Source organism: Diaphorina citri, unplaced genomic scaffold, assembly GCF_000475195.1.
Source record: "Diaphorina citri unplaced genomic scaffold, Diaci psyllid genome assembly version 1.1 scaffold338, whole genome shotgun sequence".
Lineage (NCBI taxonomy): Eukaryota > Metazoa > Arthropoda > Insecta > Hemiptera > Psyllidae > Diaphorina > Diaphorina citri.
In genome coordinates this window covers 170507-182997 of record NW_007377773.1, presented here as the reverse complement: position 1 = coordinate 182997, position 12491 = coordinate 170507, and the positions used below count along the sequence as shown (strand labels likewise).

The following is a 12491-nucleotide window of genomic DNA, read 5'->3' as shown; positions in this document are numbered from 1 at the left end:
CATAACAGTTTAAGTTCCCCCTGTCAAACCTCTTTTTTTAAAAAAAAAAAAAAAAAAGAGTACTTATTATTTATTTTAGTAATGAAGATGCCAGTACACTGTAGAGATACCGTCTCGCATGACCAAGACTACAGTGTAATGGCAAATTTATTTCACAAAGTACTCACAATGTAGATGTTTATTATACACAGGCACCACAGCCCACAGATCTCGTGTCACTTGCAGTACTGTCCTCAGTGTTCCATATACTTCCTTACTGATCACATGATAATATGCATTGTTACCTAGGACTAGTCTATCGTTGAAGTTAACCTGGGAAATACAAATTATGCATTAACAGTGGTTAGATAATGGGGCTCAACCAAATGACAATTTTTTTCGAGGTAGAGTCCTATTCCGATGTAAAAGTACCCAAAAAGTGCATTGGCGCACCCAAAACATCCAAAACGGTCCCTAAATCCCCTAAAATGTCGCTGAAAGGTCGCAAAAAAATAACGTTGAAGCAGCCATGGTTTACGTCAGTTCATGCGAGGTCGCATGAACTGACGTCATCACGAAAAAATGGCTGCCCGCGAAAATTATAGGGGCTCAACCAAATAGCAATTTTTTTCGAGATATAGTCCTATTCCGATGTAAAAGTACCCAAAAAGTGCATTGGCGCACCCAAAACATCCAAAACGGTCCCTAAATCCCCTAAAATGTCGCTGAAAGGTCGCAAAAAAATAACGTTGAAGCAGCCATGGTTTACGACCTGGCATGAACTGACGTCATCACGAAAAAATGGCTGCCCGCGAAAATTATAGGGGCTCAACCAAATAGCAATTTTTTTCGAGATATAGTCCTATTCCGATGTAAAAGTACCCAAAAAGTGCATTGGCGCACTCAAAAACGTCCAAAACGGTCCCTAAATCTCCTAAAATGTCGCTCAAAGGTCGCAAAAAAAATAACGTTGAAGCAGCCATGGTTTACGACCTGGCATGAACTGACGTCATCACGAAAAAATGGCTGTCCGCGAAAATTATAGGGGCTCAACCAAATGACAATTTTTTTCGAGATAGAGTCCTATTCCGATGTAAAAGTACCCAAAAAGTGCATTGGCGCACTCAAAAACATCCAAAACGGTCCCTAAATCCCCTAAAATGTCGCTCAAAGGTACGTTGAACTGACGTCATGTATCCGACCTCGCATGAACTGATGTCACATCACGAAAAAATGGCTGCCCGCGAAAAACAAAAAGCCCACTCCGAGGCTTAGGTGTAGGGGCGAACAGCCCTAAAGGATGGGTTAAGCTACTAGGAATCTACGAATCTACGAATCCGCTAAACATACCTCTCTGCATTTCACAGAACCCTCTGTTTTGGTGTTTAAGTTTGGTTGCCATCTCTCTTCACTACATTTGGCGCAATAGATCCTTCTACATAATCTCATGGAAATTGCCTGGGCCGTTCTCTTTACCTCTGATAGGCAATGCACTCAATCTCATTATGGATGGTGGAATACCAAACGCAATCAGTATGATGACTAACAACATGGAAACTTATGGGTAAGTGCCCATAAGCTTTACTTTTTAACGCGTTAAGTGTTATATAACTGCTCCTTTTCCTCCTCCTTCTCAAATGAAATTTTAAGCATTTCTATTGAGATCAGCGTGTTTCGAACTTCCTTTATCAGCAAAGAAAAAAAAAGTGGTTGAGCCCCATTAAGGAAATAGAACTTACTGTTAAGTACATACTACGTAGGTACTAGGTATTTCTTTATTTTCTTTTTCTTCTTCTCCTTCTAATTCTTCTTCTTTATTATTTGTTGTTAAATGCACAGTGTTGTCAGAAGTGAAACAACGAAAGGCAACACTGTCCCACGAAAAACAAAGGTGAAATTTAAGTGAATATGATCACCGATGTCATGGGTACGAAGGGGGGGGGGGGCAGCTGCCCCCCCTAGAAAATTCCAAAAATTATGCAACCTTGAAGGGGCTACACAAGAAGTCTAAAAAAATCGCTTGCAGCGCTGAAAATTTTATTTCCACTAAGACTTTAGACCAAAATTTGAAAAAATTTCGCCTGCGGCGCTAAAAATTTTAGTCTCGGTGAGGCTGTATTTCTGAAGATTGTAGCCCAAAAATTTCAATTTTTTCGCCTGCGGCGCTTTAATTTATTTTGCTCATTTTAGCACTCATCTGCAATCATGGGCGTAGAAAGGGGGGTGGCTTCCCCCCCCCTAAAAAATACAAAAAGTATGCAACCTTGAAGGGGCTACACAAACAAATAAAACAAGCAGGGTCCGTCCCTCCGGGAATTTTTTAGCCCGTAGTTTATTCGATCAGTACCTATGTACCTACCTAATTTGTTTAATATTGAGTTTATTATTATTCTTGATTTGATTTTTCGATTTTACTACCAACCTACCTTCTCGTAATTTTGTACCTATATAATATCTATACGTATTACCTACATCGGTGAGTTGCAAGTAGCTATTAGTTGCCCATTTGAAAATGTAAAGGGAAAAAGTAGGTACCATGGCAAAAATCCTGTTGGATACAAACACAGAGCAGCAGAATACAAAATTTAAAAAATAGGAAAAAAAAGAAAATAATGAACGTAAGTACTTCTTTTTTTTACCTGAGGTTTTTGTTCCATTTCAATTTCGTTCTGTTTTCCAACTTCAGTCTGTGGACTGAAACAGTGGTACATAGCAATAGGATGTTACAAAAGTTACACTTCTTCCTCTTTTTTGGTTCGAAATCTCCTCATAAATTGGCCTATAGTTACCTACCTTAATAAACCTTTGTTATTATAAGTGGGACACTAGGACACTTACCTACATCTACATACCTATATGTATACCTCCTAAAAAACTGCCTATATACAGTTCTGGACGATCTAAAGCTACTAACACAGATCTTATTTGAGGGTGAATACCTAATATTCTCCAGTAGGTTTATTATACCTATGTAGGTAAGTATAGGTAAATACATAAATATTTACCTATTTATGTATAAGTAGGTAGGTAATATTGTTTGCTTATACCTACCTCTTTACCTCGGGAATTTCATGTTTCCCAAATTACAAGCAGAGAGCTCAGCTGAGGTAGAAGAATATGTTTAACTTAATGTTTTCGAAAATTTCTGTTACCTACTTTCGTGTTTTTCTTCGATACCTAGGTATTTCTGTTCATTCAAGTGAAATACGAAAAGTTCTTTCAGTTTCCTCTCTACCAATCTACTTTCTGCTCTCCCAAAATTTCTCTCTCCCAAAATTTACTTAATTCTCTTCTTTTCCTGGTAAACAGGAGGGCGTGGGTTCAATCCCAGCTGAGGTATGGAATTTTATCCTCAATATAATTTGAGAATTTGACCACAATAATAGTAGTAGCCTACTGCTGGAGTAAAGGGACTTTTCAGTCCTATGCGAGCAGTATAAATAAGCACTATTATTATTATTATTATTATTATTACATCTTGTGGGAGCTCAAGCTCATAGATCAGAGAAAAAGAGTTTAATGAAATCAAGTGACTTGGACCCTAATTTAGGAAGAAAAAATAATCGCCTGCGACACAATTTATTCCTGGTGCAAATAGGTAGGGGATTCAAAAACCAAGGTAAGAAAGAAAAAGATTTGAAAAAATCGCCTGCGGCGCAGTTTACGCTTGATTCATCTTTGTCGGAGCGGGGGGAGGAGGGGTATAGGTACCCCCCTTCCCTTGAACTGCGGCTGCCTCCCCCCCCCCTAGACCCGATGCTGGGTACGCCCATGGGTTAAGCTTGAGCTTTTCGCATTTAATGTAGTTTGATCGACATCTCCTGGAACCCATAGTTTTTGCAACCAAAATTAGCGTCTGCACATGCGCATAAGCTAGTTTCGTCAAATATCTCTAATGAGTTTCGGTAAAATGGAAAATAAGCGATGTTGATATTGTTGATCGATCATAACGTAGAGGCTGCCTAATAATCCATGTTTGTTGGCAGGAAACATTCTCGTGTGATCAGAATATGGGCGTGTCAGGAATTATATGTTTTAGTGGCTGACGCCTCTGTTGCTTTCCAAATCAACAAGATGCCAGATAAGCCTGACTTTTACTCATTCTTGGGAGGACTGTATATCAAAGGAGGTAAGATGATGGTACGAGTATTAGCCAGCGAAATGGCGACAGCTTTTTAAAATGCACCAGTACTCAATAGATCACTGGCAACCTTTAGGTTGTGGTTATGTACCGGGTTCGGCTTGCTAGACCTGTAAAAAGAGAGGAAAAAAATCAATTCAAGCCTAGCCAAACTCAGTACCCACATAACCCCAACTTTAGGGTTGTTAGTCTCTAAACTTAAGCTAAGCCTTAGGGTGTGGGCTTTTTGCGAATAATAAGTATACCTACTTACATTGTCGGGCAATGAAAGCGGGACACCCCTATTTTTTTGGTTTTTCTCAAACACCTGTTCAGTGTCCAATACTAATAATAAAAGGTATAGGGGACGGACTATTGTATTCGCTTCGGTGTCTGTCACTCTGTCGGTCGGTCTGTCGGTCTGTCCCCATAGAAGGACTGGACGGACTATTGTATTCGCTTCGGTGTCGTCTGTCTGTCTGTGCCCATAGAAGGACTTATCCAAACCTGGTCGACCTACGTATTCGCTTCGGTGTCGGTCTGTCTGTCTGTCAGTCAGTCAGTCTGTCTGTCCCCATAGAAGGACTTATCCAAACCTAGTCGACCTATGTATCAAATTAAAGGTCTTTTTACCAGGAACACGAAAATGGTGGTGCAAATTTTGTCCAGAAAACCATAAAGTCAAAAAGCCAAAAAAAAAAATTTTTGGGGGATTTTTTTCACATTTTCCCACACAAATGAGCTCTGATCTTGAAATTTGTCGCGACGACCTATGAACTCAAAGCGAGAAAGCTTTAGATAACACTTCAGTCGATCATTTAAGGATTTAAGACCGGTTTTAGCGTCACCTATGTTAAGCTACGCCGAGCAAGGCCAATAAATGGATGGGTGACTTAAAGTTAATTGAGTAATTGTGGGATTTTTTTTTCACATTTTCTCACACAATTGAGCTCTGATCTTGAAATTTGTCGCGACGACCTATGAACTCAAAGCGAGAAAGTTTTAGATAACACTTCAGTCGATCATTTAAGAACGGTTTTAGCGTCCTCTATGTTAAGCTACGCCGAGCAAGGCCAATAAATGGATGGGTGACTTGAACATTATAATAAAGGGAGAACGGGCTCTAGTCTTGATTTTTAATCATTACATAAAAGTAAAACCCCAAAAAATCAAATCAAGAATAATAATAAACTGAATATTATAAAATAGGTAGGTACATAAATATTGATTTTCCTTGACCAAGATCGAAAAATTCCCGGAGGGACGGGCCCCGCTTGTTTTTTAAGGCTTTAATGGCAGGATTCTCACACTGTGAGCTCTTCCACCCAACCAACGATCGCCAACAGGATAAACCTGTCGGCGGGATAGAAAAATAGGGGAAAGAAGAGAGGGGAAAAGAGAAGACGAAGGAATAATAATGGAAGAAAATCAGGTAATAATAATAATAATAATAATAATAATAATAATCTAGTGCTTATTTATACTGCTCCCATAGGATTGAAAAGTTTAGGGGAAAGAAGAGAGGGGAAAAGAGAAGACGAAGGAATAATAATGGAAGAAAATCAGGTAATAATAATAATAATAATAATAATAATCTAGTGCTTATTTATACTGCTCCCATAGGATCTTGACCACTACACCACCGAGGTAGGTAGCGCCTTGACCACTACACCACCGAGGTAGGTATTCCATACCTCGGCTGGGATTGAACCCACGCCCTCCTGTTTACCAGGCGAGCGCCTTGACCACTACACCACCGAGGTAGGTATTCCATACCTCGGCTGGAATTGAACCCACGCCCTCCTGTTTACCAGGCGAGCGCCTTGACCACTACACCACCGAGGCAGGTGATGGTGGTGTTGGAAGGATTGGGCAAAAGCATGAGGACCAGGATTTTCTTACTAACACCAGGATTTCCTTTTTTTTCCAGGACTAGCTTCTGACATTGACGTGGATCACTGGAGATGGGCTCGAAAATTAATGGAGCCATTTTTCAGCCTTAAAAATATAAAATCTTGGATCCAGATATCTCACGAGGAAAGTCTACATACAGCGGAGTATCTTCAAAAATATGCAAGCTCAGGGGAGAGCTTTCTGCCGTTGAAAACCCTTCGACTGTTTGGGATGCATGTGGTCGGGCGAGCTTTCTTCGGTAGTAACCTTCAATCCTTCAGTCCAAAAGAAAAGGAAACAGCTCTTGACAATGTTGAGAAGATGTTTGAGGTAAAAATGGGCCCATTATCAGGTAGACCTGACAGGTACACTTGATCAGGTCTGCCTGTTAGGCCTACCTGATAGTGAGTGTGAGTGCTCATCAGTTATCAAGTAGACCTGACAGGCGGGCCTTTTCGGCCGTACTTGTTAGGCCTACCTGATTGTGTGTGTGTGTGTGTGTGCTCATGAGTTATCAAGTAGACCTGACAGGCGGGCCTTTTCGGAGTTTTCGGCCGTACTAGTCAGGTCTACCTGATATTGAGTGGCTGGCCAGAAATGACTGCCAAAAACTTCAATGACGTTTCCTGAAAAGTTAGGAATTTGGATATACTGCCTTTTCATTAAGGAGGGCAGAATAATGATAGGAACTAGGAAGTCCATAAGTAGTGGAGTAGTCGATAAGTAATGATAATTCGGTAATTACTGGTCAAGTAGACCTGACAGGCGGGCCTTTTCGGAGTTTTCGGCCGTACTAGTCAGGTCTACCTGATATTGAGTGGCTGGCCTTACTGCTTGGCAGTCCCAAACATTTGAAAAACAGTTTGAACTCTTCCAATGAAATGATTCCGTTGCCGTCCTTGTCAACTGCCTGGAAATCAGGAGAATAGAATAGAATATACCTTCTTTATCCTGCCAGAATGAGGCAGTCCCAAACATTTGAAAAACAGTTTGAACTCTTCCAATGAAATGATTCCGTTGCCGTCCTTGTCAACTGCCTGGAAATCAAGAGAATAGAATAGAATAGAATAGAATATACCTTGTTTATACTGCCAGAATGAGATTGAAAAGTCCCTTTACTACCGCAGTCTAAACAACAAGTTCTTATACAGGGAGTTTATAGAGTCTTGACCAGGGGTGGGTTTCGCAGTCCCAAACATTTGAAAAACAGTTTGAACTCTTCCAATGAAATGATTCCGTTGCCGTCCTTGTCAACTGCCTGGAAATCAAGAGAGTAGAATAGAATATACCTTCTTTATCCTGCCAGAATGAAATTGAAAAGTCCCTTTACTACCGCAGTCTAAACAACAAGTTCTTATACAGGGAGTTTATAAAGTCTTGACCAGGGGTGGGTTTCTCGAGAACCGCTTAGAATGTCAAAAAACTCCTAGACAATTATTTCACAATTATTAGGGGGATCAGGTAACTAAATTCATGAAAGATACAGTTCGAGAGGAAAGGTCCTAATATCGAGCTATTTTATTTCAGCATTTCTTACACAGGGTATTAGTTCCGATCACGAAAAACCTATTGATTTATTCGCTGATTGGTTTGAGACGAAAGGAAAATATTCTGATGAAACAACTGGTTCGTGATATCGACAAAATTTTAGAAGAAAAGATATCCAGAATCAAAGCCGGAATCGATGTCTCAGGTAAAATGAAGTCGGTAGGAATAAAATGCAAGTGATCCATTCACATCTCTAAAGGTGTGTCCACACATAGTTGAGTCAGCCTATTTAGCTTAGTTGGTAGTGCGTCTGCCTTGTAAGCGCTAGGCCGCGGGTTCAATTCCCGCCCGGGGCGGATTTTATCCTGATGATATAATGTTCGTTCTCGGAACGGCTGGCTTTCTCCTATCCTGTCTTCCTTCTCTCTTCGATTTCGGGACGATAAGACCATAGCAGTTACAGTTCCCTCTGTCAAACCTCTTAAAAAAAAAAAAACCTACGTCAATAGTTTGAAGAGACGCCCGGCATAAATCAACACGGAACAGAGTTTTGATGTTTTACTGATTTTTTTTTTTTTTTTTTTTTTTTTTTTTTTTTTTTATTTTATGTTAAAATTTTTTTTCGGGGGAAGCGATGAAGACACATAACAGTTATAATTCCCCTCGGTCAAACCTCAAAAAAAAATAAAAAAAAAAAGAAAGAAACACATAGTTTACTCCGTCGATCGAGCGTCGACGAGCGCGCGACTCACCACACGCCGACTGCCTCGACAACATAGTACCGAGGCGCGTCGATCGAGGCCGGTAGACTAAGTTGGACACAGCTAATGAGTTGTTTCGTTCACCCTATAAGTTTAGCTGTATTTTCCCTTTCGAAAACTAAAGTGATTTCCCCTCTTCAAGATGACGTAATTTCTAACCCTTGATATTCGATGGACACTCCACTCTACACGTATCAGGTAGACCTGATAGACGGACCTGTTCAGGCGTACCTGTCAGATCTACCTGATAGTGAGTGCGTGGCCTTCGATGGTTGGAAATGAGTCCTAAAGCCGGGGCGGCTCACTATCAGGTAGACCTGACAGGCGGACATGTTCAGGAATTGTACCTACCTGTTCAGGCGTAACTGTCAGGCGTACCTGATAGTGAGTGGCCGACATAAACTATTAACATGATTTAATTTTCAGAAGACGATTATCTGACCAAATTGATGAGGGAACCTGAACTTTACATGGAAGTAAGGCAGCAAGCTGGCACTATCATGGTAGGAGGCATAGACACAACTTCAACCGAAATATTTTCTATATTAGTGATGTTGGCTTTACACCCAGATGTTCAGAACAAAGTAAGTACACGAGAGCCTAGAGCCTAGTTAGCTTGGAAGGTAGCATGTCTGCCTTGTAAGCGCTAGGTCGCGGGATCGATTCCCGTCGGGTCGGATTTTATCCTGAATAGATAAGGTTCGTAGTTCGTACTCGAAGATGATATTTTAGGCTGTTGGAGTGCTATATTATAGTGTCGAGCTTCCTGATATAGAGTTCAATATTAGAGTCCCGGAACCCAGTCACCCGATTAGGCTGCCGGCACCCGAGTTCTTTTCTCAGTGTAGGACACTAAGACTTGATACACTTGTGCATTTTAAACGACAGTATGATATTCTACCAAAAAATCCGAAAACTTCGGACCCTACATTTTCCTTTGTCCAGCTTCGCAAAGAAATAATAGATGTCCTGGGAGATGATGTCACTCAAACGCCTACCTATGATAACCTCATGAAGCTGGACTACATGGAGAGAGTCCTGAAAGAAGGCATGAGAATGTTTCCTCCAGTTCCTGTGCTCGCGAAAAAAGTCGCCACGGAAACCAAAATCAGCACTGACATTGGAGAGTACACAATCCCAGCAGGTAAATTTCATCAGTAAATAGTTTCTTCAAATGATATTGATCCCAAGGGCAAGGTAAATCTAGAACCTTGGCAAATGGAGTGTGCCTGAAGGCATATGATGTGTTCCAATCCACTCGACTCCAAAGGCAGTCACTCTTGTCAATGAGGAACGGTATATAGAGGGTAGACTAGCGTCTTGCTGTGGGACTATAAACAGGAAAACAGCTAATCCTAACCAGACTAGCTAGGTGGCGGTTTTTAGTCCGTCCTTTCTTTATTATTACTTATAATAAAAGGTATAGTGGACGGACTATTGTATTCGCTTCGGTGTCGGTCTGTCCGTCAGTCAGTCAAGAGGAACGGTATATAGAGGGTAGACTAGCGTCTTGCTGTGGGACTATAAACAGGAAAACAGCTAATCCTAACCAGACTAGCTAGGTGGTCGCGTTTTTAAACGGTTCTCACCATGGTTGACTGCGGTTCAGGATGAGTCAATTAGACATGGCTATAGACCATCACCCCAGTGTATGGCAGATATAAAAGATATCTTTTCTTTATTCTGCCATCACCATTCGGCTACAGCTGAAGCCGCTACAAAAACAACATCAGATCGGCGAGAAGAGACACAGAGATTTTTTTCTACACGAAAATGGTGGTGCAAATTTTGTCCAGAAAACCACAAAGCCAAAAAACCAAAAAAACTGGTTTTTGCGGGATTTTCACCATGGTTGACTGCGGTTCAGGATGAGTCAATTAAATTGCCAATCAGTTGAGTTTTATGATCCCGAAAGTGGTTTTTCCTGTACTACTGGAAAATGGTACGACTTTTCCGAAATTTTCTTTCGACAAACGATGTAAACCGCCGTTTTGCATATTGCTCTATGGTCAGTCAGCTAATTTTCGCACTCCTTATGGCCAATCAGTTGAATTTTGTGTAATCAGTTTTTTAGGTGTACCCACCAGTTTTACTGAAAATGCATGTTTCTGGAGATAAATCTTAACGTAACTTTTTTTTCTCCTCAATATTTTTTCACCATTTTTAAGCCAGGTGCTTTATAGAACACAGAACATTAATTTACTACTTGTAAAAATTGGAAAAATTCTCTGAGCCAAAACCGGAACTTTTTAAAGATTGTTCCTTTTTTTACCATTAGTTGTATAGAGCAAAAATGGACTTTTTTTAAAAAAAGTTGCGGCTGGGGCACAGATAATTTTTCTAATTTTTACCACTAGTAAATTAATGTTCTGTGTTCTTTTCTAAAGCACCTGGTTTAAAAATGGTGAAAAAATATTGAGGAAAAAAAAGTTACGTTAACATTTATCTCCAAAAACATGCATTTTCAGCATAAAACTGATAATTTTATTGTTTTTCATTTTCCTTTTTTTACTCACAGGGTATGTAGGTATGCAGTCTTGTGGAATAAGTTTTAAACTTTACAGCAAAAAATATCAATAATGGTTTTACCGAAAAAAAATGAACACTAAACAGCAGCTTGAGAAAAACCAAAAATTAGGGTTGTCCCGCTTTCAATGCACGACAGTGTACGTCTATATTGAAGGTTGTGTACTTTTGATAGCTGTCCTATATTAGTGATTTTTACTGGTCCATACGGTGGAACAGAGGGTGCAGATCTCCGCTAATCAGCACTGACATTGGAGAGTACACAATCCCAGCAGGTAAATTTCATCAGTAAATAGTTTCTTCAAATGATATTGATCCCAAGGGCAAGGTAAATCTAGAACCTTGGCAAATGGAGTGTGCCTGAAGGCATATGATGTGTTCCAATCCACTCGACTCCAAAGGCAGTCACTCTTGTCAATGAGGAACGGTATATAAACACTTCAGACATTTCCGACAAATTTTGTATTTTGCTTCCTATGTTAAGTAATGGTAGTATGTCGGAAGTGTTGGAAATGTCTGATACGGATAGGTGTGCGGACTACCATTACTTAACATAGGAAGCAAAATGATCAGTCTGCGCGCTGCTTTACTGGGACTCAAAACCAACCACGAAACAGTGGAAGTTGAATAATGCTGAAGCTGTTAGTATTATTATCAATGGATCACTGAAGTAACGTTGCACGTGCTTCGTATCCAGATGGGTGACCATCTGGGGTATCACGTTTTTAGTCCCTTTCCTTTATTATTTACAATAGTAATAAAAAGGTATAAGGGACGGACTATTGTATTCGCTTCGGTGTCGTCTGTCGGTCGGTCTGTCTGTCTGTTTGTCTGTCCCCATAGAAGGACTTATCCAAACCTGGTCGACCTATATATCAAATTAAAGGTCTTTTTACCAGGAACACGAAAATGGTGGTGCAAATTTTGTCCAGAAAACCATAAAGCCAAAAAACCAAAAAAACTAGTTTTTGGGGGATTTTTTTCACATTTTCTCACACAAATGAGCTCTGATCTCGAAATTTGTCGCGACGACCTATAAACTCAAAGCGAGAAAGTTTTAGATAACACTTCAGCCGATCATTTAAGACCGGTTTTAGCGTTACCTATGTTAAGCTACGCCGAGAAAGGCCAATAAATGGATGGGTGACATTATATTGGGAATAAAGGGAGAACGGGCTCCAGTCTTGATTTTAAATCATTACATGAAAGTAAAATAAAAAAATCAAATCGAGAATGATAATAAACTGAATATTAAACAAATTAGGTAGGTACAAAGGTATTCTTTAACCATGATCGAATAAACTACGGGCTAAAAAATTCCCGGAGGGACGGGCCCTGCTTGTATGGTGTACAATTTCATAGAAAATCCGGACCTGGGAAAAATGCATAATCCATCCCTCAATTCCCTCATCAGTGCTATAAAACATTTTCACGAAACTTTAACCATTTGAAAATATTTTAAACTCTCTATTATGTCTCTCGCCATTTTGAATCATTTACAGGATGAAGAGCATCAGTTATTTTCCCATTCAAAATTATTCGAGCAGATTTAACAATAAATAAAAAAAAATATCAGTTTGAGTTGAACTGGGGTTTTAATTGAAAAAACTCTCTTCCGTTGCTTTTCTATTCATGCGCTGGATGTAGAAAAGTCGGAAAGAGACGGGAAGAGAGTCGTTTATTTTGAGCCTTTCGAATCACCAGGCCGGGCACTTAGCATTGGA

General features: G+C 40.1%; 1 protein-coding gene across 1 annotated transcript in view; it reads left to right on the top strand.

Moving 5' to 3' along the window:
- LOC103507738 (probable cytochrome P450 313a1) overlaps positions 1 to 12491 on the top strand; it is a 28868-nt gene that overhangs the window by 3429 nt on the left and 12948 nt on the right. The window contains exons 2-7 of the mRNA XM_026822521.1: positions 1347 to 1543; positions 3966 to 4108; positions 6030 to 6322; positions 7520 to 7685; positions 8668 to 8825; positions 9187 to 9385. Coding sequence (XP_026678322.1) covers positions 1347 to 1543; positions 3966 to 4108; positions 6030 to 6322; positions 7520 to 7685; positions 8668 to 8825; positions 9187 to 9385 — 1156 coding nt within the window. The remainder of the gene's footprint in view (positions 1 to 1346; positions 1544 to 3965; positions 4109 to 6029; positions 6323 to 7519; positions 7686 to 8667; positions 8826 to 9186; positions 9386 to 12491) is intronic.